General features: G+C 36.2%; 1 protein-coding gene across 5 annotated transcripts; it reads left to right on the top strand.

The window, feature by feature from the left end:
• On the top strand, nucleotides 1,911–24,847 carry LOC105173395. 5 transcript variants are annotated; one of them, XR_002288015.1, is made up of 27 exons: nucleotides 1,911–2,271; nucleotides 2,670–2,750; nucleotides 3,641–3,778; nucleotides 4,099–4,209; nucleotides 4,305–4,355; nucleotides 4,452–4,552; nucleotides 6,129–6,222; nucleotides 7,181–7,312; nucleotides 7,459–7,722; nucleotides 7,833–7,911; nucleotides 9,253–9,341; nucleotides 9,424–9,507; nucleotides 10,214–10,288; nucleotides 10,386–10,433; nucleotides 11,078–11,173; nucleotides 11,330–11,559; nucleotides 14,041–17,600; nucleotides 17,696–17,775; nucleotides 17,968–18,048; nucleotides 18,624–18,695; nucleotides 18,773–18,878; nucleotides 19,090–19,144; nucleotides 19,895–20,023; nucleotides 20,105–20,222; nucleotides 21,243–21,325; nucleotides 21,647–21,764; nucleotides 21,852–24,297. XR_002288015.1 is itself a non-coding variant. In XM_020697700.1 (26 exons), the coding sequence occupies exons 1-26, from the start codon at nucleotides 2,107–2,109 to the stop codon at nucleotides 21,663–21,665; spliced, it is 6,141 nt and encodes a 2,046-aa protein (XP_020553359.1). In that variant the 5' UTR covers nucleotides 1,911–2,106; the 3' UTR covers nucleotides 21,666–24,297. The 5 variants fall into 5 exon arrangements, 4 of the variants coding, with proteins under 4 accessions (XP_020553359.1, XP_011093414.1, XP_020553360.1 ...); XM_020697700.1 differs by having other exon boundaries at nucleotides 21,647–24,297; XM_011095112.2 differs by lacking the exons at nucleotides 21,647–21,764; nucleotides 21,852–24,297 and adding an exon at nucleotides 24,304–24,847 and having other exon boundaries at nucleotides 1,913–2,271.

Raw genomic sequence — 24,941 nt, 5'->3', positions numbered from 1 at the left:
GGTGTGTTCATTGTTAAAAGTGCATATAATTTGCTGCAGGGTATCACTCGATGGAAAGAGGATACTTTCGTGGAAGAGTCTTCCTCACATGAGGCTACTGATTGGGGACATGTGTGGCACACTCTTTGGACAATTCGAATTTTCTTATGGTGTTTTGCTTCCTATGGATTGCCCACTGTCCAAAATTTATTGAAGCGAAGTCTGTCTGTTAGTGGCAGGTGTCTGGAGCTGTCACGGGGGTTGGTATCATTGTCCGAAACCATCTTGGTGAGTGTCTAGCATGGCGTTCATTGCAAAAATCCGAGGTGCCCAAGGGGCTGAACAAGTGGAGGCAGAAGCTGCTCGGGTTGCAGCAGAAGTAGCTGCTTCTTTTGGAGGATGGAGGCAGAAGCTGCTCGGGTTGAGGGAGATTGGCTTAATTTGATTCAGTATATTAATGTTAAGAAGTGTGATTTTGCTCCTCTTGGCTCTTTACTTTCTGATATCCACCACAATATGAGTCATGTGGACTCATTAGGGTTTTTTTTTTTTTTTCTTTGTAAAAGTACATTAGTTGGATTGGAAAATCCCTGTGAATTCTTTCAAATAAAAATATTGAAATATTATTTTTAGGTTATATTTGAATTTAAGGATTTGTTATTTTAATGAAAGAGCTTGGAGAAAGAATTCTATTCTCATTTCTATTTTCTTTTTTGGGTAAATCGTATAATACCCCTCTGTGTTTTAGTAAAATAGTGTGAAATCCTCTAATGTTCGTTTATAGGCAAAAAGACCCCTGTGTTATTTAAAATACATTAAAATATCCCCCTCCGTTAGATTTTAACTGAGATTGATGAACACGGGTTATTTGTGCGAATTGACTTCATTTTTGGCGTTTTTATTGCTTTTTTTAATTAACAAATGTCCATCTTGTCCCCTTTATTAGTCAGTTAAGTGTGCAAATGTTTTCCCACTCTTATTTATCAAAGAGCATTATTTTAATAAATTACATATTATTGATTAATTTTATTTATTATTTAGTTTATTAACTAAATATTAAAATACCTAAAATATATATAATTTTTAGCTTAAAATTTAAAATTAACAAATCACAATACAAAATTTAATACCAAAATTAACTTTTCAAGTTTAAATATTTATATGAATATAAATAAAAAATAATTATAACAAATATATATTACTAACTAAATTAAATTATTATTTAATTTAAATATATTTTTTAATAAATTGTAATTATTTATATAATATATCAAATAAATATCAAATACTAAAAAAGTATATAAACTGTTTTAAGTTATGTTATTTATAAATAATATTTAACTAAAATGACCATTTTTCAAAAATAAAAATTTAATAGTTCTTTTATTATTTTTAAATTTTAAAAAATATTCCAAAAATAACATTTTTAAATTTAGATTTATTTTATATCTATATATTTATATTACAAAATTTTATAGAATATAAAAATTTAAAAAAAAAAACTAAAACAATCGCCTTTCCCACACCGCCTCCGCTTTCGGCAAGGGTTGCCGCCTTCCCACTGCCTAGCCCCTGTATGGGGGAGACATGCCGTCGCCCATTTTGCTTGCAGGTGTGATGGTGAGGTCACCCAAAATCGCATAGCAATGATGGTCGCCGTCTTATAATATATATATAGTTATATATAGTATTTCTATATATATACTTATATAACTATTTATATATGTAACACGAAATATATATTTAAAATAAATATAAAATTTAAACCATTTATCTTTTTATATTGAAGATCTATAACCATTATCATAAAGATATGATAGTTAAACTCTTTAAAAAATTTAATCCTTATTAATAGAAGGAGTGAGTGCTATTATTTTAAAAAACACAAAAGTTGTTTTATCTATAAAATTAGCAAAACATATGGGGGTGTTATGCTGTTTACCCTTCTTTTCATTTCAAAGTCTACAGCAAAGCATGCGGCATATTTCTGGAATTTCAAGACTTCAAACGCAGAATTCTCTCCTACTGTAAAACCCCACTGATTCCCAGTGCCCACGAGAATTCATAGATAGCTACACAGAGAGAGAGAGAGAGAGAGAGAGTAGAAGAAGAGAGTTAGTGTGATAGATGGAGGTGGAGTTGGAGCCCAGGGTGAAGCAATTGGCTTACAAGGTGAAAGCCATGTCTAGAGAATCCCCTGCCCAGAAGGCCGTTCACGTGCTCGACACAGACCTCCGCAACCATTGGTCCACCGGCACTAACACCAAGGAATGGATCTTACTCGAGCTCGACGTATGTACATGGACTCATACAAATTGTTTTTTCGTTCCCCTAACTTTTGTTGTTGTTTTCTTTTGTGATGGGGGTTTGGTTGGCTGGGACTGGTTCATTTTCGCTTCTATTGGTGAAATTTCTTTTGGGTCTCTGTTTTGTTCTTGGTTTGGATAAATTTAGTGGATTGGGATTCATTTAATTCGATTCGGAATATGGGTTTATGGGAGAAATTTGAGCGTGGACTTTACTTTGGCTGCTCAGCAGAGTCCAAGCTATTATCTTTTCCCTTGTCTCCAAAGAAATGGAGTCGGTCCTGGAAAATCAGGATCAGTTTTTCTTTTCTTTTTGTTGTTCACTCATTGAACATTATCTATGGAATTGTCATCTAATTCCTTCCTTTGTTTTTCTCATTGTAGGAACCGTGTCTCCTTTCGCACATAAGGATATATAATAAGTCTGTGCTGGAATGGGAAATTGCAGTTGGGTTGCGTTACAAGGTTTGTGAAACATTGTTGAAACGTAGTTTTACAAAATTTCTTGATGGAACTTTCTACGTCAAGTTTGTACTGCTGTAAATTTTGGCCATTTTTTAAGTTTTGGTTTTGTGACTTGCTAGAAGTGAGGGATGTTTCTGTTTATTTTTCTGATCGAGTGGAGCTGTGTTGTAGTATAAATTTTTTTATTTGAAAAGTAGTTGTTTGGGATTTACTTGAGAGAAGTGCATTCAATCTGAGAGCCCCATGGAGCAGACTACGCATCATTTTCCCTTAGTAAGTTAATTAGTCATTACGCTAATAACTTTTACCCTATGCATGTGCATACTTCTATTTTGTATTCCTCTTGTTGTCTGCGGGGGGCAGTAAGAGCTACATAAAGGATAAGAAATTTTCTTCGCTTTACCAATAGGACTAAGGTTAAAGGTTGTGCGACTGTTGCACTGTTGTTATAATCGGTGACAATTCTTGGCTCTGGTTTTCCTATTACAGGCAGTTCATCTTTCTGTTCTGTACGTGTATCAAACATAGAAAAGGTTTATGTCTTTCAGTTGCCAAACAGGCATTTTTGAACTTTTAAGCAACCATGGCCCTGCTTGGGGAAAGTTGATAGCCAGTCTCCAATTTCCCTTGGTTGAACATTAATAGAAACTGGTCAAAGTGTTGATCCTTATATCTTTTGGTTGCAATTTTTATTTTCAAATTTCATTCCTTGCCATCTTAAATTCTAAATGTCCTTCATTCAGTATGTCTTTCCCACTGTGACCTGTGGTATAGTTCACGCCCATGATTTTACTTATTGAAGCTTTCTTTTGTCCTCTTGGGTAATATTCTTATCTCAGAGTTTTCTGTATCACTATCCTTTGCTCCCCCTTTACATGTTCTCTTGACAGCCAGAGACATTTGTTAAAGTTCGTCCCCGCTGTGAGGCACCTCGGCGTGACATGATGTACCCAATGAATTACACTCCTTGCCGCTATGTGAGGATCTCTTGTATGCGTGGAAATCCAATAGCTTTATTTTTTATTCAGGTAATGATTAAAATTTGTACTGCACCTCTTGCTTTTGTAGGCCTACTGTCAGATCTTTTTCAGTGGATTTTCCTGTACCATATGTGCTTTCTTGGACTAGATTGCTCTCATGTTTGAGTTTGACTTGGAGATTTTCATGATTTCGTGCTCTTTGTAAGTTATAAATTTTGCTTGCTCACATAGCTTTCTGTCCATTTTCATGGCTGTACTTTCCATTATTTGCAACTTCAAGCTTGACAATGCTTATGAAACCTTTGGCTTCTAAATAGTGTCTTGCCTACATGATATCCAATTATTTATGTTCTATGTATCAATTGCAGCTGATAGGGATCCCAGTTCCAGGTTTAGAGCCAGAGTTTCAACCTGTTGCTAACTACTTGCTACCACATATAATATCGCACAAACAAGAAGCTGTTGATATCCATCTTAAGGTGAACTAACTATATAATAACTAACATGAGAAAGAAACTGCTTATAAATTTTATAAGGTCGGATATCTTGTTCTCTTCTAACTATTCACTTATAGTTGCTTCAAGATGTGACAAGCCGGTTGACCAGGTTTCTTCCTCACCTTGAGGTATACATTTGTGCACTTTATCTCAGGAAAAGAAGTAATGTTTATACTCTACAAGTAACTGAAGCTTTATCATACACATGAATTAATGTCATACAGGCTGATCTTAACAGCTTTGCAGAAGCTGCAGAATCTACTATCCGTTTTCTGGCTATGCTTGCCGGTCCATTTTATCCCATCCTTCAGATTGTAAGTGAAAGGTAGGTAGGTCAACCTTGCAACTGCATAGTTCTCCAAGAAGCTCCCTTTAACATGCCTTTTTTCTCTTCCTAATCTTTATAGCTAACGTACTTATAGAATTTGAGAACGCATGACTTGTTTTTTATGCCCTGAGTAAGTAATTGCTGCTTCAGCAGTAGGTTAAAATTGGCTGCATGCTATGTCCTTTGCTACTGTTTTGGCATTTGATTGGCCATTCTCTATTATGTTCTTAAATTATTAGTTGTCTGCAGCTGGAAGATTGTAATATGATTGTTCTACAAGATGTAATTCAAGCAATGTTATGAATGTTGTGATATCATGCATATGGTCTTAAGTTTTTTGGATGAAAGAAGCAGGACAAAGTTTTTGATTGATAACTTTAGATGGCTAATGTGAGAGTAGAATCGCAGCTTAGGATAGTTTCCATTTCTTTAATTTGTAGAATATTCTACAAAATTTGAGTTGGCACAATAAGAGTATTTAGATATTGTTACTGAGTGGCAAATAGTGAAAAGGCACTTGATTTTTTCTTCCTTCGATAAGCTAAATAGCATTTTACATAAGCCGTTGTTCTTATTCTGCTCTACCTTATGGCGAGGGGTAGAAAAAGAAGAGTGAACCGAGAGAAAAATTCTATGAGAGGAAGCTCCTTAGCAATATTACACAAAGATGTCATTAGAGTTCTCCGTTATACTGAAAAATAAATCCCTTCAAGGGTGCAGAAACAAATTTGTGAAAAAAAAATCCTTGTCAGACCTTAATATCTTTATTGAATCCACATTCTAATATGTCTCTCAGTTACCCTTCTGGGGTTCAGATTCCCTCCCAAATGTCCACTACCAAAGACAAAATCGGAAAACCATTCTTCAATACGCAAGCGACCCTGGATTTTACTGCAAAACAAGTGTAGAGGCTGCTGATCTTTTGATTGATTTCCTGTCTGTGTTAAACTATATTGCTCCAAAAAGTCTAAGATTTTCATATTAAGAGATTGTTTGATTCCTTCAGAGTTCCTTTTCTTCCACTTCCTGTACTGCCAATGTGCCTAAGATATCGAAAGAGGAATCCATTCAGTTCCATCACCTTTTCTGGTTCCTCTATGCGAGTTCAAGCTTAAGAAGAAACCCAACGAATGAAATAAAGGCTAAAAAAGAAGATTGAAGCAACCATAATGTATTTGCTGGCCATCTCTGAGTGTTAGGTACCTGTTCCTCTCAAATATTACAAATGCTAAAACAAGATAGAGATACCTTGCTTTTGCTGGTCGCCTACGAGTATCAAGTACTGGTTCCCTCAAATCTTACCAGCCCTCCTAAATATACCAGGGTCTTTAAATCTTGTCTCAATGAGATGGATTTTATAACTCTTTCTTCTTGCCTAGCAATACACATATATATATCTATATATATATTAAAAAAACTTAATGGTGGTAAAAGATTGAGTTGAATCAACTTTGCTCAATATCTGGTTAACACATAGTGTTCGTGGAGTTCACTTGAGATTACTTCCATTAACTGATTGTGCCAGCCACTAATGGAATATCTTCCCAAACAAGTGTTTTCTGTGGCATGTCAGAGAAACTGCAAGGTTGGTTCTCAACATTTCTGATTATGAAGCTTCTAAGACCAATTTATCGCCAACAGCTTTGATGGTTTCCTCGAATTTTGAGGTACTGCATATTTTCTGTGTCTGGAATTTATATTAACTGGATTGTATGTGAATTGCTGTGGTTCCTATCATGTTCTATCTTATTGGTGGTCATTTTTTCTTTTCTTTTGGCTGATCACATTTCTCCACCTGGAAACACAGTTTGTTTTCTGATGCGACAACTTTGAAAACATCTCAATATTGTGCGAGGAAAATCTGCTCATATTTTTTATCATCTACTTGTTTCTCTGTATTTTCCTTCCTCTGTAGCAATTTTGTTCCCTATTCACACCCAAAGGCCAAGGTACATGCATTAAATAAGTGTATGCAGGCAGAATGTTGGAACTGCTAATGCTTAGATGCAAAATGAATGATGCTGAACTCATTGTTGTTAAGCAATAGGGGAGAAAATAACCCAGAAATTGGATACTCACTTCTTTGACAAATGGTGGTTAATAATAGATTGTTAAAGGTGCTATGCTTAAAGTCCACTCTGATATACGGGTAATGGTCATTCTACAATTTGGGATTTTGTGATTTCTAGTTTATTATCATATTGAACACTATAGATATCAAAGTTAATAGTTTGTTTTTTAATGCAGTCATCTGATGGAGTTTCAACTTTGCTCACATGCTTTTCAATATGACCACAAGATTTGGCTTTTTATGATTTCTGGCATACAGATATCAACATATCAAACTCTGTAGATGTTAAAAATTTTGGTTTGTTTTGAAGTGCAGTCATCTGATGGAAGTATATGCTCCCTTTGGCTATAGGCTAATGTGTATTTAAGTATCAGAAACTTCTGAAACCCTGAGCTGTAAAACAGAAGAACGACAAAACTTTCTTCTGAAACCAGTTAAATTAAGATTCCAACTTGTGTTTTAATACTTTCCATACTAGTAATTTGACTTCAATTTGACATTCAGTGGGGAAGTAATTAATGACTAATGTACTTTTGCTCATTTTCCATGCTCAGCCAAGGAGATCACGAAACACATCATCCCTTTCCGTGCCTATGTCAATGCACTTGGTATTTCGTCCTGATGCAATTTTTGTACTGCTTAGAAAGGCTTATAAAGATTCTAACCTGGGGAATGTATGCAGGATGGTAAGATATGATTGCAATTTCCTTATTTCCTTTCAGGTTTCATACTCTTTTGGCCGGTGAACAGAAAAAAAGCAGTACTGAAGTCATATGTTTCCATATTTGCTTCTCCCCATGGTTTGCTTTATCTGAGATTCGCAATATTATAGGTGTCGAGAATTCTTTTGAAGCTTGTGGAGCCGATGACAATGCAAGAAGTATCTACTCTGTCTTCTGACGTTACAACTTCTGTAGCTGATGAGACTCCTAAATCCGAGCCTTGTGGTCCTATTTCCTTATCTGATTTTTCAACCTTGTTTGGGGAAGAATTCGAAATAGCAGATGATTCTTGGGATCCTACGTACCTTAATGTCTTAGATTCTGCAGCTGTGGAAGAAGGAATGATGCATGTTCTTTATGCTTCTGCTTCCCAGGTTTGTTACATGCTAGCTGAGTGCAATGTACCTAAAACTGCACTAGTGATGTCTTGTGTGTTACCATCTATCCACTGTAATAAGCAACTACTGGTTCATTTTTTTCTCAGCCTTCCCATTGCAGCAAGCTGGCTGAGAACACTTCTGACTTTTGGTTGGCGCTACCATTAATTCAAGCATTGCTTCCAGGTTTATTTGCTATTACCATATTACTATCTGGAACTAGTACCTGCTGAAATAATATCCCTAAAAACAATGCCAACGTGGGCTAATATATCAAGCCTATGTTTAGACTACTTACGAAGTATTCTGATTTAAGTGTTTCTAGTGAAGGGTATTGTTAGGAGATTAATGGAGAATGTGGTAGTGCCTCATTTGTTTTTCGGTTAATTCTGGAAAACTTTTGATTGACCAGTGGTGTCATATCAAAATTTTAATGATGTGAAGATGGAAATATATCTGTGTAATTGATATGATGATTTAAATATGTATTAAATGATATTATAAACTTGTATTATGTATGTGAATGTATAGTATTGATAAGAATTTTTCTATAATATTTAGGGAATAGGTATGAAAAGTGGGAGGTATATTTCAAAAGTGAAATATGTTTGTTTCACTTTTTAAAGGTGTCTTCACGCTTCCTTTTAGATGGAAAAAAGTGAAGCAAACATAGCCAAAGTTTCCTTTACAGTCTGACCAAACTTAGACATCTTGGTTCTGTCATTGTATTCTGTTTTCCTTCTCATTGCGAGTATAGTTTGTTCATTTGGTGATATCAAACAACTTTCCACAGAATCCTTCACAAAAATTTCTGATTGATGTCACTGATTTATAGCTATCAACTTTCTGTTTTCTTCTAGTAATGATGCTTAGAATCGTTTTACCTTTTTCAATTGAAGTCACCAGTCAGATGCATTGGCTCTGTTTGATTCCAACTTTTCAATGTAAATCCAAATTTGGATGTATGGTTTTGGATTTGATACAAAATTTCAATTATTTTCTAGATGCAAATCCAAATTTACACAATTTCTTATGATATCCATTTTCCATTATACCTATATATCACCCTCACTCCAAAAATACCTTCGTCACGTTACAAGATAATCCATGACAAAGTGAAATTTTATGATAATTCACATAAACTTATCAAATTTAATATTATCAACACATAGTATCTACATAATTTGACAATTAACATCAATTTGACCCCCGTTGAAGTGGCACGTAAAATTAAAATTTCACTATTTGAAAATAAAATTAGACATAATTCCTGTATATCCAACTTCCAAAAAGAACTCATCTGAAAACGTGGTCATTTTCTAACACATGCTGAGTAAATCTTTCACAACAATTCCAACCCAATTTTCAAAATACACCTGAAAAACAGATTCAACGGGAACCAATTATTATTGAGTATAAAATAGTAAATCGTTTGGTAATAGTATCTAGTTATATCTTTTTTATGGAAGCATATTTTAAGATTCTGTGACCTTCTTTGACACTTATTTCTCCTTTGGGCTGCTATAGCACTTCGTCCAAATGTTAGCAGTCCGTACCAAATTGATGAGAACTTCTCTCTTTGGAAGCAACCATTTGTACAGACTGCACTCAATCAGGTATTAATATGGTCTTTATATGATTTTTGCTGATTGTTTCTAATTTAATTATCTTCTCTGACCTGGGTAATTGTAATTCCAGATTGTGGCAACTTCATCTTCACTGATTTACCGTCCTCTGCTTCGTGCTTGCTCTGGCTATTTGGCATCTTTCTCGCCATCACATGTTGGTTACTGAGCTTCTTATCTTCTGACCCAAGAGTGTTTATCTTTTTTGATTGAGTAATGCATGCTAACACATCCTTTGGTTTGATCTCCCTTCTCCCTCTTGTCCACTCACATATATGATGAAGTGTTGGGTTTAATAGCTTAAGCACTCTTAAGTATACTATCTGTTCTTGGCAGTCCTGCCCACAATGTATTCCAATCTTGTACAAGTGAATGAAAATTCGATTCCTTATATCTTTTATGTATATTTGGTGTTTAATATGTTAGCAGGCATGCTAAGCCTAGAAAGTCGTGATTACCAACTTCTGAGTACTTGCTTAACTCATACCCTACTCAAAGTGTTGTATCACTTAATTAGGTGTTCATCTTGTCAAGTTCAAATTGAATAAAACAATCTATCACATCATTAGTTTATTCTTTCTGTCAGTGTTTAAAAGGTCTTTAGGGTGATGTCCATGTTTTAGACTGCAAATTTTAACATCATTTGAGTCGAAATTTGATAATACCTTTGACAGGTTGGTAACTGAATACGTGATGGTAGTCAAAGATTATATCTTAATTTGATGAGGGTGTGATAAGGACTTACCCATTCTGGGAAAGGGGGTTCATTTGGTTCATTTTTCATAGAAATCTATTCCAGAGTTGAGTTCTTGACGTTAATGAACTGAATTAACTACTAATATTTTTTAATCTTAACTTTGCAGGCTAAGGCAGCATGTATTCTTATTGATCTTTGCTCTGGTGTATTAGCACCATGGATGCCTCAAGTAATTGCAAAGGTTATATGAGTTATCATGAAAGTGTTGTGCTACAGATTTTGGATGCTTCTGTGAATCTGTCATAGCTCATTGCACTTTCGTATGCTCTGTATCGCAGGTTGACTTGACTGTGGAGCTCTTGGAGGACCTTTTAGGCGTAATCCAGGTAGGCTCAATATTTTCTTCTCAAATGACAACTTGCTGTATGGTCTTTCCTACAGACCTTTTTTGTTATCCTTATCTGAGATATCTGGAGAACTTAACTCAATATACTTTTGGTGTGGCATAAGAGTTGTTGATTTGGTATTTCACTTGCCTCTAATTTTTTAATGGGTTGTTTGTGGGTAATCAAGAAACTGATAAAAGAGGAATGACATTGTTGCTAGACTTTGCTGCTCCCTCTGTAGCTGATGAAGGTTGAATTAAGATACCTGTATAAGGAGAAATCTATTTAATATATATGCCAAATCATTCATGAAGTGTTTCTTGAGGCTTGCTCATTTGTGGCGTAGATGTTTGACCCATGTATACCTATTATTTCAAGCTGCTTTTGGTGTCTGCTAGATATAGTTTACTTATGCATATTTCATCTTGCTAGATATGGGTATGAGAATGGCCATTGTAGAGCAGTTTACAGAATGAATCGGGGCAAAATATTTGATCCTTTAGTATTGACTGCCATTTGTGTTTGAGGATGAGGCTCATATACTTGTAAAAGGTCTCCTTGACTGTTTGACCTGATCATGCCTGATATTGTGACTCTGGTTTCCTTCTAAGCTTAAAATGTTCCATCTTTCATTTATTTGACAGGGTGCTCGCCTTTCTTTGTCCCGTGCACGAGCTGCCCTCAAATATATTGTCCTGGCACTGTCTGGCAACATGGATGATATAATGGCAAAATATAAGGTAGTGCACAGGGTGAAGAAGTTTCAAAGACAAAATGTTGGATTTGCTCCTAACTTGTCTTGACCGCTTGAACCTGGTTTATTCCGTATTCTAAAAGAATTCGCATGCTCCTCAACAGTTTTCGTTGCTGGTTAACTTTTTTATGGTTTGTTTCAGGATGCTAAGCAACGAATACTTTTCTTGGTGGAGATGCTAGAACCTTTCCTGGATCCTTCTTTAACCCCCTTAAAGGGCATGATAGCCTTTGGCAATGTATCTTCTATTTTTAGTGAAAATCAAGAACAAAATTGTGCTATAGCGTTAAATGTGATTCGCACTGCCATAAGAAAGTCCGGGGTGCTTCCATCATTGGAGGCTGAGTGGAGAAGTGGGTCAGTTGCTCCTAGGTAATACACTATACGATTTACATTTGAGCTTGAATTCTTACATTTACAGAAATTTCTTATGATAACGACAAGTTTTAGCTTAATTTTCACTTCCTAATTCTGTTCGGTCCTAAAGGGATCCATTATGTGAATTATATAAGTGTGTCTTGTCCTTTAATGGCTCTTCCAGTAATATCTCAATTCTTAATGTTTTGTGTTCTAGAAAGAGCTCATCAAATGTGGTCTTAATTTTTTAATTTTAGGATTATTATTCTTCACTAATTTTGGCATGTGAGGGTGCAAATTACTTTCGGCTGGAAGTTGGGACTGGATTGAGGAGGAGGAACAATGTTTCTTCTATTTTGATCTTTTAGGGGATCTGGAGTTGTCTGTCTTGTGCTGTTGGAACAGGCTCCAGCTGTGCTGCATGTATTATTTTCTAAAGAAATTATAATCATCTTAATGGTATTTGTTACTTAAGTTTATTAACTCCATATTCAAAATATTATGCTTTCTGCGATTTCTTGTGCTCTGATTTACTGCTGCCAATCATTATTGTCCCATTTCTTCCTTTCTTTTTCTAGGTTTGTATGATTCTTTTTTGCATTATGGAGTATGAAACTTGAATAAAAGGATATTTTCTACTTCATTTATGAAGCTTCAGTACAGGGTTTCATTTTTTTGGTTAATGCTGATACTATGCTCATTATTCTTGACGTAAACTATTGTGTACTAGAGTAGCTGGATGAATCCATATTCCATCCATTCAAACCAAATTTTTCCTAGAGCTGGGATGCTTATGGTGAAAACAAAAACATGTAGCTTTCACTTTATTGCAGAATGTATGCTAGATGCTCACATTTGCCTCTGAATGGTGAAAATATAAGACAGAACTGAGTTAGCTTCTGATGTTATATGGTAGTGATAGATAATCATATTGGTTAACTGGTAAAGAATGAAAGAAACCAAAATAATTTAATAGACATTGAGAAAATGGTTTTCTCTGAAAGCTTGTTCAGAAATTCTGGGATAGGATTATTATATTTGGTTCCATTATATGTGGTTTGTGTGTAGGTGTGACTACATTAAAACTTAGCCATATTAGTTCATTGAGAAAGAAAAGAAGAAATTTAGTTTATCTATATAACTTGAAACACCTTTCACGATTCTTGCTTTCTGGTATCAGCAAAGAGTTGATTAATTTATAATATGCAATGAACTGAATCTGTATTTAGGCGAGAATTACGAGAGCAAAATATAGAATTGCTTTGAGATTACTCTTATCAGTAATATAAGACACAGGGAAATGTATTCAACTTTTAAGTAAATCTGAAACTGATTATTTGCCAAAGGCTAGATCAAGAATCACTTATGAACCAAGGTCAAATTTTCATTGCAAGTCCTAACTAGTAACAGCTTCCGGTTCAGGTGATTATAGGTTCCTTAGATTGCTGAGTCTAAAGGAATCTGATTATTCCAAGAAAAGAGGGAAACAAAGGAAGAAGAATGAAAGGAAGAGAAAATGTAGGGTACAAGCATGTATACGGTCACAAAGACATTGCATAGAGATACTTCAGTTGTTAGATGGTTTCATGTACATTGGCATTAAAAAGAGCACCATTGGAAGAAATGAATGTTCATATAACTGTGACGAAGTTAGTTGAGAAGTTTCCAGTTCACTTAAATTGGTGATCTGATCTTAGATTTGGGGGGTTGCTCCAGATTCTGGTTTTTCTGCTAATACCTTACATTAGAAGGGAAAAGGAGGCTATAGTTTCTGAACTCTTGTGGAGCCTCCCCCGGGGGGGTGGGGGTGTTGTAAGGGTGGAATTTATCCTTTGTCTTATATAATGGAGTTGCTTCACCGAAGCTTCCCGAATGTTCTGGGAAATAAATAGAAAAGCACTTGGTGATCTGGACCCTTTGATGGACACTGTGTTCCAATAGCCTTTCTGTTGTGCTATAGCCTTTTGTTCCTGTGAAATTGCATTTAGCTTGTCTGCCAACTTCAGGCCATGTTTGTGGAGGAAATCTTTTAAGCTATACATCTCAACTCTTTGTAATGTTGATGGCCGCGTCTTCTCTACTCCATATGGATAACTTTATTTTTACTCATAGAAAGAGGTGAGGAAGAGGTTGATTGACATCTTGTCTTTATTTTGCGCATGGAGCGTATTTAAGAAAAGCAGTTTTATGATGTAGAAATGGTGTAATATAATACAGTGTTATTAATTAACAATTGAAAGCATTTCATCAGCTTGATGTAGCGGCATTTGCCCATTATGGCTGGTGTTAACAGCAGCTCAGTGGTATATTCTGGTGAAAGATTAACAGTAGAGAAAAAAGTGGATGAAAGAACTAGATTCTAGTTCGTTTAGTATGCAAATTAAGTAGTCAATTATCTGGCTGCAGTTTATTTCTGAATGGCTGTCCTGGTGTAGTTAACCTCTTATTTTCTTTATAGCGTGACCTTGATAACACCTTGAAGTTCCTTATGTGCAGTGTGCTTCTCTCAGTTTTGGATGCTCAGATGCAGTTACCTCCTGATATTGATCAATGCAAATTTTCAGCTTCTGGCACGGTGGAGCCACAATCCTCAGCTGTTGTGCCTTCCTATTGTAATGGAGTAGCGCCTTCCAAATCAAATCACCAAGAAACTGCTGATGTAAAGGTCGATGTTATTGACATTAATGGGAAGATTGATGTTTCGGAGGATGCCAGTCTTCTCTTTGCTCCACCAGAACTGAGTAGAATGTCCCTTACTCATGTTCATGCCACCTCAGACATAAAGATGTCAGATTCAGGCCGTCCAAATGTCAATTTTGAGGCCAACAATGTCATGCAGAAAAATTTAATCAACCAGTTCCCCAGTGATGTTGCATTAGATGCTGGTCAGGGTATTGAATTGTATAATATGATGGATGACTATTCTCAACTTGTGAATTATCGAGATTGTGAGCTAAGGGCATCCGAGTTTAGACGTTTAGCTGTGGACTTGAACTCCCAAAATGAGATTACCCGCGAGAGTCATGATGTAGCTATAGATGCTTTGCTTCTAGCAGCAGAATGTTATATTAATCCTTGCTTTATGATGTCTTTCAAAGACATTTCACCTGATGTGAGCAAAGTTTACCCCAAAAGTTCCAGTAAGGACTATGGACCTTTAGATATTGAGGGAATTTTCAGACAAAAAAATAATGACTTGAAAATTGTGGCTGATATCGAAAGGAATCGGGATAGAGTTGTTCTTGAAATCCTGATTGAGGCAGCTGAGTTAGACCGAAAGTATCACAAAGAGTCATCGGAGGGGGAGATTTCAGGATTGTATGATGAAGGGGATGAGGATGTGGTGAATCTGTCCCAGCAGGATATTCTTTGTGCAGATGCTATTACCTTGGTGCGACAGAATCAAGCACTTCTATGCAATTTCTTGGTACAGCGTCTACAGAGGGATTCACATGGGGGGCAACACTCCATGCACGAAATTCTGATGTGGTGTCTTCTGTTTCTGTTGCACTCAGCAACTAAAATAGTCTGTGCCCCTGGGCATGTGGTTGATATAATATTAAATTTTGCTGAATCACTCAACATGCAGTTGAAATCATTTTATTACCAACGTAAGGAAGGAAATTCACAGCTAAACCATTTTAAGCTGCATGAGATGCAACGACGTTGGATTCTTGTTAACAGATTAGTCGTTGCTTCAAGTGGTAATGATGAAAGATCTGTGTTTTCAGTCAATATTAGAAATGGTTTTCGGTTTTCGAACTTGGTTCCTCCTTCAGCCTGGATGCAGAAAATACCTGCCTTATCTTCTTCTCCTTTCCCTTTGGTTAGGTACTTTGTTTGGATGGCCATTGCACGCAATGCAAATCAATTTCTGAAAGAGCGCCTCTTCCTTGTTGCTGATTTGCCTCAGTTGACGTATCTTTTATGTATATTTTCTGATGACCTCTCTCTAGTGGATAATATCAATGAGCGAAAAGATGTGGAGGAGCGGATTGAAGAATTGAGTTTATGCCGATATAATAATATTGATGATAGAAGCAAAAGTCTTGGCCATCAAGATGGATTGCAATCCTTTCGTGCTTTATATCCTGATATCAGTAAATTTTTTCCTAATTTGAAGAAAGAATTTGTAGCTTTTGGTGAAACTATATTGGAAGCAGTTGGTTTGCAATTGAAACTTCTTTCTCCTTCTATTGTGCCAGATCTGATATGTTGGTTCTCTGATTTGTGCTCATGGCCATTTCTTCAAAGTGAAAATGCACAAATCTTATTTCAGCACAAGCCTGATTATTTCAAAGGTTTTGTGGCTAAGAATGCGAAAGCTGTCATTCTTTACATACTGGAAGCCATTGTAGTTGAGCACATGGAACCAATGGTTCCAGAGATACCGAGAGTGGTGCAAGTGCTTGTGTCCCTATGCAGGAGTTCATACTGTGATGTGCCATTTCTCAATTCCATATTGTCCTTGTTAAAGCCTATCATAGCATATTCCTTAAGTAAGGTCTCTGGAGAAGAGAACCCACCAGCGGATGATTCATGTGATAACTTTGAATCATTATGCTTCAATGAGCTCTTTAATAGTATTAAATATGTTGATAAGAATCAAGATACTCCAACAGAAAAAGGCAAATGCCAGGCACTTGCGATATATGTCTTGGCTACCTTTTTTGGTGATTTGTCCTTCCATCGGAAAACAGAATTATTACAGTCCACCATACTCTGGGCAGAGTTTGCATCATTTGAGGGCACAAATACTTTTCATGATTATATTTGTGCATATCAAGTTCTCATGGAAAACTGTAGAGATCTACTGGTCGCCACTTCGAGAGCGTGGGGTGTAATTCCACTTAAAAGCCCCCTGCATTCTGATACTAGCATTTGTAGTATTGGTGATTATACTAAGTCATCATCCTGGTTTCTGAATGATTTATGCAAGTCCTCTCCGATAGAGGTGTCAGAGAGGCATCAAGATGACGACGATGCAGTTTCTGATGTTCGTCATAAGGTTTGTCAATTGAATTTGGAAGAGGTGAAGAGTCTCTCCAAACACCTGGAAGCCCTCATATCTAAACTCAATCCAACTTTAGAACAATGTTGGAAATTACATCATAAATTGTCCAAGAAACTGGCAGTGACATGTGCCGAATGTTTCATGTACTCGCAGTGTTTATCTTTGATAGCGGAGAAAGTTTCTGACTCTTCAGGAGTAGAGGAAGTTTTTGACTCTTCAGGAGTAGAGAATCTCCTTCCAAGCAAGTTTGTTGATGAGTTCCCAGATTCTTGGAGGACCAGTCTTGGAGGACTTTCTCAAATGATCTTGGTGCTTCAGGAAAAACATTGTTGGGATGTAGCATGCGTGTTACTTGACTCACTTCTAGGGGTACCTCAGTGTTTTTGTTTGGATAATGTGATCGCTGACATATGCTCTGCTGTTAAGAACTTCTCTAACAGTGCACCTAATATCTCTTGGAGACTACAGACTGATAAGATGATATCATTGTTATTGGCAAGAGGCATCCATAACCTCTGTCAAACTGTGGCCCCTCTGGTTGATCTGTTCTGTGCCATTCTTGGGCATCCTGAGCCTGAACAACGATATATTGCTTTAAAGCACTTAGGTGGAATTGTTGGCCAAGATGTAAATGGTGAAAGGTTACTTTTGTCTTCAAAAACTGAATCTATGATAGCATTATCGGATCCAATTATTTCTGCTTCAGAGCCGATTTTATCAACTCTGGTTTCTGCTACCTGGGATCATGTGAGTTTGATTGCATCATCTGACACATCGCTGCTCCTACGGAGCCATGCAATAGCACTACTTATCAACTTCATACCATTTGCTGAGAGGTGTAAATTGCAGTCATTTCTTCAAGCAGCTGACAGTATTCTTCAATGTTTGATGACTCTTGCACAACCTACATGTTATGGCCCACTGACACAATTCTCTTTAGCACTCATTGCCACTGTTTGTCTTTATTCTCCATCTGAAGATATTTCACTGATTCCTGAAAGTATTTGGAGAAATATTGAAACATTCGGATTGTCTAGAACTGGTAATTCTTGCAGGTTTTCTGCCACTAAGTTTTTGTTACTTGCCAGATTTAATAACCTAAACTATTGCAATTTTTCCTTTTTGTTGTTTTTGTAGATAGGTACTGCACCGGCCTTGAGAAAAAGGCTTGTGAAGCACTATGTAGACTTAAAACTGAAGGGGAACAGGCTAAACAAGTACGACAGTAATCATTGGCAGTTTCTAATGCTTAAAGTAGATTTTTTGAGATAATATATAGAATGTGATACCCAATGATCTTAAAGAATTGTCAGTATCTGGACTTCTACTCTTTATGTGTTTCTTCTGCATTGATATATCTTAGTTTCAGAAATTGGTTATTTTACTTTTATTATTCACTCTGGATGTAGATTTTAAAGGAAGTGCTTTCTTCCAGTCCTGCAAAACAGGAAATCCCTGATTTTGTATCTGCAAGAGAATCAATTCTTCAGGTACTTCATATTAAACAGTTACCCCTGTGGTTTTCTTTATTGTTCTATCAATATTCTTGAGTTCCTTGATATTGTCTATGTGCCGGGGCTGCTTTATTCTTTAAAGATAACTTCCCTCTTTCTAAAAGGCAAATTTGAAAGAGATAAACATTTCACTGCACATGATGATTCAGGATGTTCAGCTAAAAGACTAGGGTCTAGTAATTTAGCGTGTATTTTTTTTATACCAAATTCTCTATTTATTTCGCCTTTTTTGTGCTGAAAACTGCTGTGTGATATTATTTTGCTGTTTCCTTTGGAGATTGGTTTGCTTTCTTCTATTTTAGATCCTGCTCCATACATCCTGAAGCTCTTTCCTAAGTTGGTGGAACTCCTAATACTGTCTTCAGATTTACTTTAATGGCTATTATTTTCAACTGTTACTGACATTTATGTTTAGTCAAGAAACATCTCCTTCAGAAGTTAAATACATGAGAAACAAATATATTTTATTCGAAGATGGAGCTAAAGTTCACTTGTTAACTGCCTTCATATTGCTTTATGCTGCTTCCTTACATCTACTTTCCACTTTGCAGGTCATTGGCAATTTAACCTCTGCCCGATCATATTTTGATTTCTTCAAAAAGGAAGCTGACCAGAAGACCTTGGTAAGTCCTTGCTGCCTTTTGATTGCATACCTTAATCTCCTTGCTCAAGTAATTATTATTTCTTATATTTCTATTAGGAACTGGAAGAAGCTGAAATTGAGATGGAACTTCTACAAAAAGAGCACCCACTATCAGATTCATCTTTTGATTTCCAAGATTGGCATCAGCTACCATTTTTGTCCAGTAATAATATCATGCTGATACTGCTTTTCCTACATTCAGAATGGCCACAGATGTTAAGCTGTTTCTAGGAGTGCATTAAACATTCTCTTGCTTTACTATTAGAGACAAAGAACAGTTCTTTTCCCGGGATGGTTTAGTACCAACTAGTTTTTCTAGGAACCCATGTATGTTAGTTTATTTAGATTTTATATTCATTTTTCATTTCATGCAGCCTATGCAAGGAATGATCAGCGATTACAGCAAATCAAAGACGGAATTAGATCCATGTGAGTGCTGTTAATCTTTTTGTTACATCCATCATAGTTAAGTCGCTTATGAGAAGGGAGCAAGTAAAGAGCAAGACAGTGCTGATTATGAGTTCTAAGTTATTGATTACTGGTTTGTGCTTATTTAGATTAATGATTTTGCCTGTTGTACCCAATGTTGTTTGGTAAGTAGAAAGTTGTAGACCTCCCACCTGCCAAATGCAAAAGCAAAAGAAAAAGACAAGAGAAACAGAGGAATGTACTTTGCTTTCTGTTTGAATGGCATGTTTTCATGTGCATTCACTGCACCTGGGCAGTTGTGCTAAATCATCCAGATTTAGTATTTGATGAACACTGAGTGGTTATGGTTACACTTCAAAATGGTTTTTCATAAATACAAACCTTTCTAGTTGGAATGAAAAGGAAAAAGACCTGCCCAATGGCCTTGAAGTATGATAGGCTGAAGAAACTGAAAAGAAAAGGTTATGAATGTAATATAAAATACCTTGCTAATAGGGTCAGTGAAAACAATATTACTGAAGCATTGTTACTAATAAGTGCATGGCCTCTAATTTTCTGAGATCCTTTGCCATTTCTCACTGCTTTTGTGACTAACAAGTCATATTAATAAGAGTTTTGACTTGTTTCGCAGTGAAAACAAGATTTGTGGAGAAAACTTTGTTATTCCATCAATGCGTGTAATGTTTCTACTAATGCTTGCAGCTTTGGCATTCTAAGTTTAAATTCTGTTTCCTGCCTTCTTTTCATTAGCGAAAAGGCTAGACTCAGGGAAGAAATAGCAGCTCGCAGGCAACAAAAGCTTATTCTGAGGCGTGCACGCCAACAATTTGTAGAGGAGGCAGCTTTACGAGAAGCAGAACTTATTCAGAAACTTGATAGGTTTTTCATTTTCCTGGATCATCTTATCTACTTGTCATATGCATATATGCCCGCTAAAAGTCCTGTTTTTTGGTGTACCAGAGAGAGAACAAATGAAATGGAAAAGGAGCTTGAGAGACAGCATTTGCTGGAGGTTGAGCGATCAAAAACTAGAGAATTGCGGCACAATCTTGATATGGAGAAAGAAAAGCAAGCACAGGCAAGGCTTATTATAGTAGTGGTTGCTCAGAGAATGATCATGCATTGTAATTGATGGTTGTATTGATATATTGAGATCATGTTAGTTGGAGATCTTAGTGTTGAGGAGTCATATTGATCCTTCCCATCCCTTAATGCCCACCTTTCTTGAATTGTCCTTCAACATGAAACCTCCCATCGTCCTGTTGTCTTCATGAAATTTTACCCATATCGATATAAGATCTGATGTCTTTCATGACAATATACTTTATTCTGAAGCACCTTCATAAATTGCTCACTATACTCTCCCGAACTGAATCACAAGAATATTACAAAGTTCAGTTCAAATGGAACAGCTAGTTTATAAGTTATCATTGGTGCATTGCCTGTCAACTTGCAGTTTTTCCATTCAATCATTCTTTTAGTTCTGATGTATCATAACAATTAAGAAAAAGAGGCAATGCTTGTCCTTTCTGTTTCTTGATCTTATCTAAACGAATGCGTGCAAGTGACCTATTCTTTAACATTTCTAGATTTACTTGAACAGTTGGCCAATTGAAGCTAGATGAGAAGAAATCAATCTGGTGGGGGTAGCTTTTAGTAGTTCTAGTGATTATAGAGAGGCTTTCTACTTTGCCATTTTGACATCCTTAAGATAAATCACAACACAGTTTGTAGGTATATCTAAGCCAATAAGCTTGGATCATTTGTCCCTTTGATTGTAATGAAACTTTAAATGACATCACGAATCCAAAATTCCTATGAAGTTTGACCTAGAGGTGTTGTGGTTAACAAGTTTGTATAACTTATTCTTCTTTCTCGACTGCAAATTTTATTTCATTTGCTTTTTAATCATGAGTCTTAAACTTCGCAAACATGTGCCTTGTGTGCTTCCATGCTTCCTGAGTTTATAAGCGTAGTCACCTGAAGAAAAGGTCTAATTTGAGTTTTCTCTGAATTTTACTGACGGGGATATTGTGCATTCAAATTATTCTATTCTTGATGTGTGCTCTTTTCATTGATAGCAATAACTTTTATGTAGAGAGATCTCCAGCGGGAACTTGAGCAAGTGGAATCTGGGGTCCGACCATCAAGACGAGAATTCGCATCCTCCAGTCATAGTAGGTTAGTCTTTATCCTATCTTAATTGCAACATCAATTTAAATCGCGTGATGTTGTATTATCTGCAATTTGGTATGGTTGAAGCATGCTTCAACTTTCAGAAACTTGATAAATTAGTATATGCACAACTGTCTTTAGCTTCATGTATAAAATTTATCTGAGTTGGCTCACTTGTACCAGATTGCTATCTTGTATCTTAGAGTGAAGATTTTAATTTTGATCTGTTCAGGATATAAAGGGAAGTTTTGAGGCCATTTAAGACCTAGTCACCTAGAATTTGAATTTTAAGATTAACATGGTCAGATTGTTTCATCACTCTATCAGGGAAAGATTCAAAGTGTAGTGTAAGGGGTAATGCCTCTTAATGGGAGGACCAAAGAAGAAGGGGTGAGCAGAAGAAAACTGATCTTTCCTTATGCTGCTACCTCAGACCCTACTGAAGGTTCTAGCTCGGTTTTCAATGTGCTTGTATTTATTAACTTAATGATACATATGCTTCCTAAAATATATTTTCATTTCTGGTTGTCAGTTTATTAACTCGTTGTGGAAGGCCCCACTCTGCTCTTTGAGAGAATCACATACTTGAAAATGGAATCATGTCTTGTAAATGTTTGAGAACCAGACTAGATACGTAGGTTTGGCTCGATCAGCAGGCATGGTTATGTCTTATCCAGTCTCTCCTTGAAAATCAAGAGGGTGCAAACAAGAGGGAAGGAGTTAATAATTTGCCTGTTGCTCTTTCATGCTCTCTCTGAATTGACAATAAATTTGATCGACTTATGAAACATAATCAGAGAAGCATACTAGTTCATTACTTTGATTGGTCAAAGTCTCATTTTCTTCTCTCCTTAACTTGTATAGAAATAGGAAACCCATTGGTGCACCGGGCTTTTCACTCAATTACAACCCTGCTTTATTTACATTGCTGTGTAAGAATGTCTTCCACAATTTCGTCTTATCAATATATTATAAAGTAGAATTTTTCAGTTTCAAATAGAAATATTTGAACTATCTCTGTGGGAACTTAGCTATTAAACCCACGCATAATCCTGAATTTACAGAGCTTTTCATTATGTAGACCACTCTTCTTAATGCATCTCTTGTGTACATATGCAATTTTCAGATTCAGACAGGTCACAGTAAGTGCCATGGTACTATCTTCATCAGAGCGTCTTATCAGATATTTCTTTCTTAATTTTCCAATTGTTTGAGTAACAAATCAGGACATCCTGCCTGATTTCCATATTTATGGCCCTGAAAAGATAAGTAATTAGAACTTGTATAGAGTAGATATGGTAGTTCAATTTCCCCTACCATTGAGTCATTGACACAAGAACTCAAGACTCTGGTACAAAGAGCTCAATCATCCAATTGAAGAATGCCATTAAGCTGGCAGTGTATCAGATTCTGACATGACTTGCATCATTTTATTAGGCAGCTAGCTGAAACTTTAGGAGTTAATTCCTGGTTTGGCTCAAGTTCAATTACCACCTGATTTCATGAATAAAACTAGAGAATTCTTGATATAATGGTTAAATATGGCAAGAACGTATAATAGGATAAATGACGAACCTCTCAATGATATAAGAAATTGTTGTAAGATCATGTAGAGAAATTCTATGATGGCACTGTTCTCTATTCTTTGTGATCTGTTTAAAGAAACTTTCTAATCTGTACACAATTCTTGATATAATGGAAATATGGCAAGAACGTACAATCGGATAAATGACGAACTTCTCAATGATATAAGAAAATGTTGTAAGATCTTGTTGAGAAATTCTATGATGACACTGTTCTGTATTCTTTATGATCTGTGTAAAAGAAATTTTCCGATCTGTACACAATACAGTACCTAAATAGTTGATAGCTAACTGTACTAAGAGGCAATAACAGCTTCCAAATACTTTCATTTTGCGATGTTCTAATTATTTCTTATTTTAATTCTTTTTCCTTCAATTCATTTTCCTTGTCATAATAAATTTTGAGCAGTATAGTCAAATCGTTTGTTTTCTGTGGTTTTATTCGTAACTTGTGTAATGTACTCAACTACGCAACATGTAAAGTAGTTGAGACACTTGTGTTTCTTCTCCTTTTCTTTTCCTATCTATCTTGGTGGGGTGGGGATGTTTCGTGAATTTGTGAAGATATTTGAAAAAAATGGCCCAAGTTAAGGAGATTCTTGCTGTTCAGGAATCAGGTCACACTCTCACTTACAAGCTCAATTTTCTAAGAAAAATTGCATTGACATGATTGGATGAGAAACTTAATAAAAAAATGTCAAAAATTCTATCAAAAAAGGATGCAGCCAGATGTATACAAGTAGCTGGTAGAGCATGCACACTACAGTTGCAGGTCAAAACAGAACTTTAAAAGATTCAGAAAGTATTTGTCTATAAAATGTGCTCGAGCTAATTCAGTGTGATGTAAGGATTTAGGGTGGTTAATTTGTTCATTTCTTGGTTCTCTTTTTCCCCTATTACTGTTTATTACTTAACAAACTCTTGTGTAACCCTTTTGATGGGAGGGTGAGGTCTTTAGAGTTCTCTTTCCCCCTTGAGCCTTTGTTGAAGTCAATTTAGACAAAGCACCAGGACTTCCTTGAAAAGTAAAATGAGAATTAGCATTTAATACGAAAATAAATGTCATACTAAGTTTTAGAGACTTGTCTATCCAAAAGATGCAGGTAAGATGCACATTTTCGCCTAAGTTCATTCTTCCATTTCTTGGTATGTCAGATTACTTGGCGAATGGCAATTTATTTCTTGTTCTTGTACTCAGTTCATATCTCTTTTTACTAAGGGTTGAAAGTATCAAGATGATTACCTTTCCAAGTATTTACCAACTTAGATAAGATCAGCATGCAGTTAATGATCACTACCTTAACTGAAGCCCCTTTATGATCACTATCTTATCCTTTTTACTAAGGGCTGATAAGTAGCATGATAAATATCCTTAACTATTTCTGGTTCTTCTGCCAATAGAGCACGAGATAGGTACCGTGAAAGGGAAAGCAGCAGGGAGGGTAATGAAGGCAACTTGAGAACAAGTACTCGCAGTTCTCAACACGATACTGTTCCAACTACTACCACAACGGTTATGTTACCTGGAAATAGGTCTTTCTCAGGCCAGCTTCCCACTATTCTGCAATCACGAGATAGATCAGATGATTGTGGCAGCAGTTATGAAGAGAATTTTGATGGAAGCAAGGACTCAGGCGACACGGGTAGTATTGGGGATCCGGACATGGTTTCAGCCCTCGAGGGACAGTCCAATAATTTTGGATCTGCTCAGAGGCATGCGTCCAGGGGCAGCAAATCCAGGCAGATCATTGAGAGGAGAGAACGGGATGGCAGACGTGAAGGAAAATGGGAGCGAAAACACTAGTTAGTTATAGGTCCATACCTGTTGACTATGTACTATAACATTGATGTATTATTACTGCAAGTCTATAGGTTGTAACATCTATCTGTACCCGTTTATGCAACAGTGAGAAAGAAAATGAAACTATAAAACATATCTTTTTTACTTTTTCTGTTGGATCATACTAGGAGTATGGTGAACAGTTCTATACGAGGTATTTCTATCTCGCAATGATATAAGCTTGACGCCATGTTCTTCA

This window comes from Sesamum indicum, linkage group LG11 (assembly GCF_000512975.1).
Source record: "Sesamum indicum cultivar Zhongzhi No. 13 linkage group LG11, S_indicum_v1.0, whole genome shotgun sequence".
Lineage (NCBI taxonomy): Eukaryota > Viridiplantae > Streptophyta > Magnoliopsida > Lamiales > Pedaliaceae > Sesamum > Sesamum indicum.
This window is presented reverse-complemented; position numbering and strand designations above follow the sequence as displayed.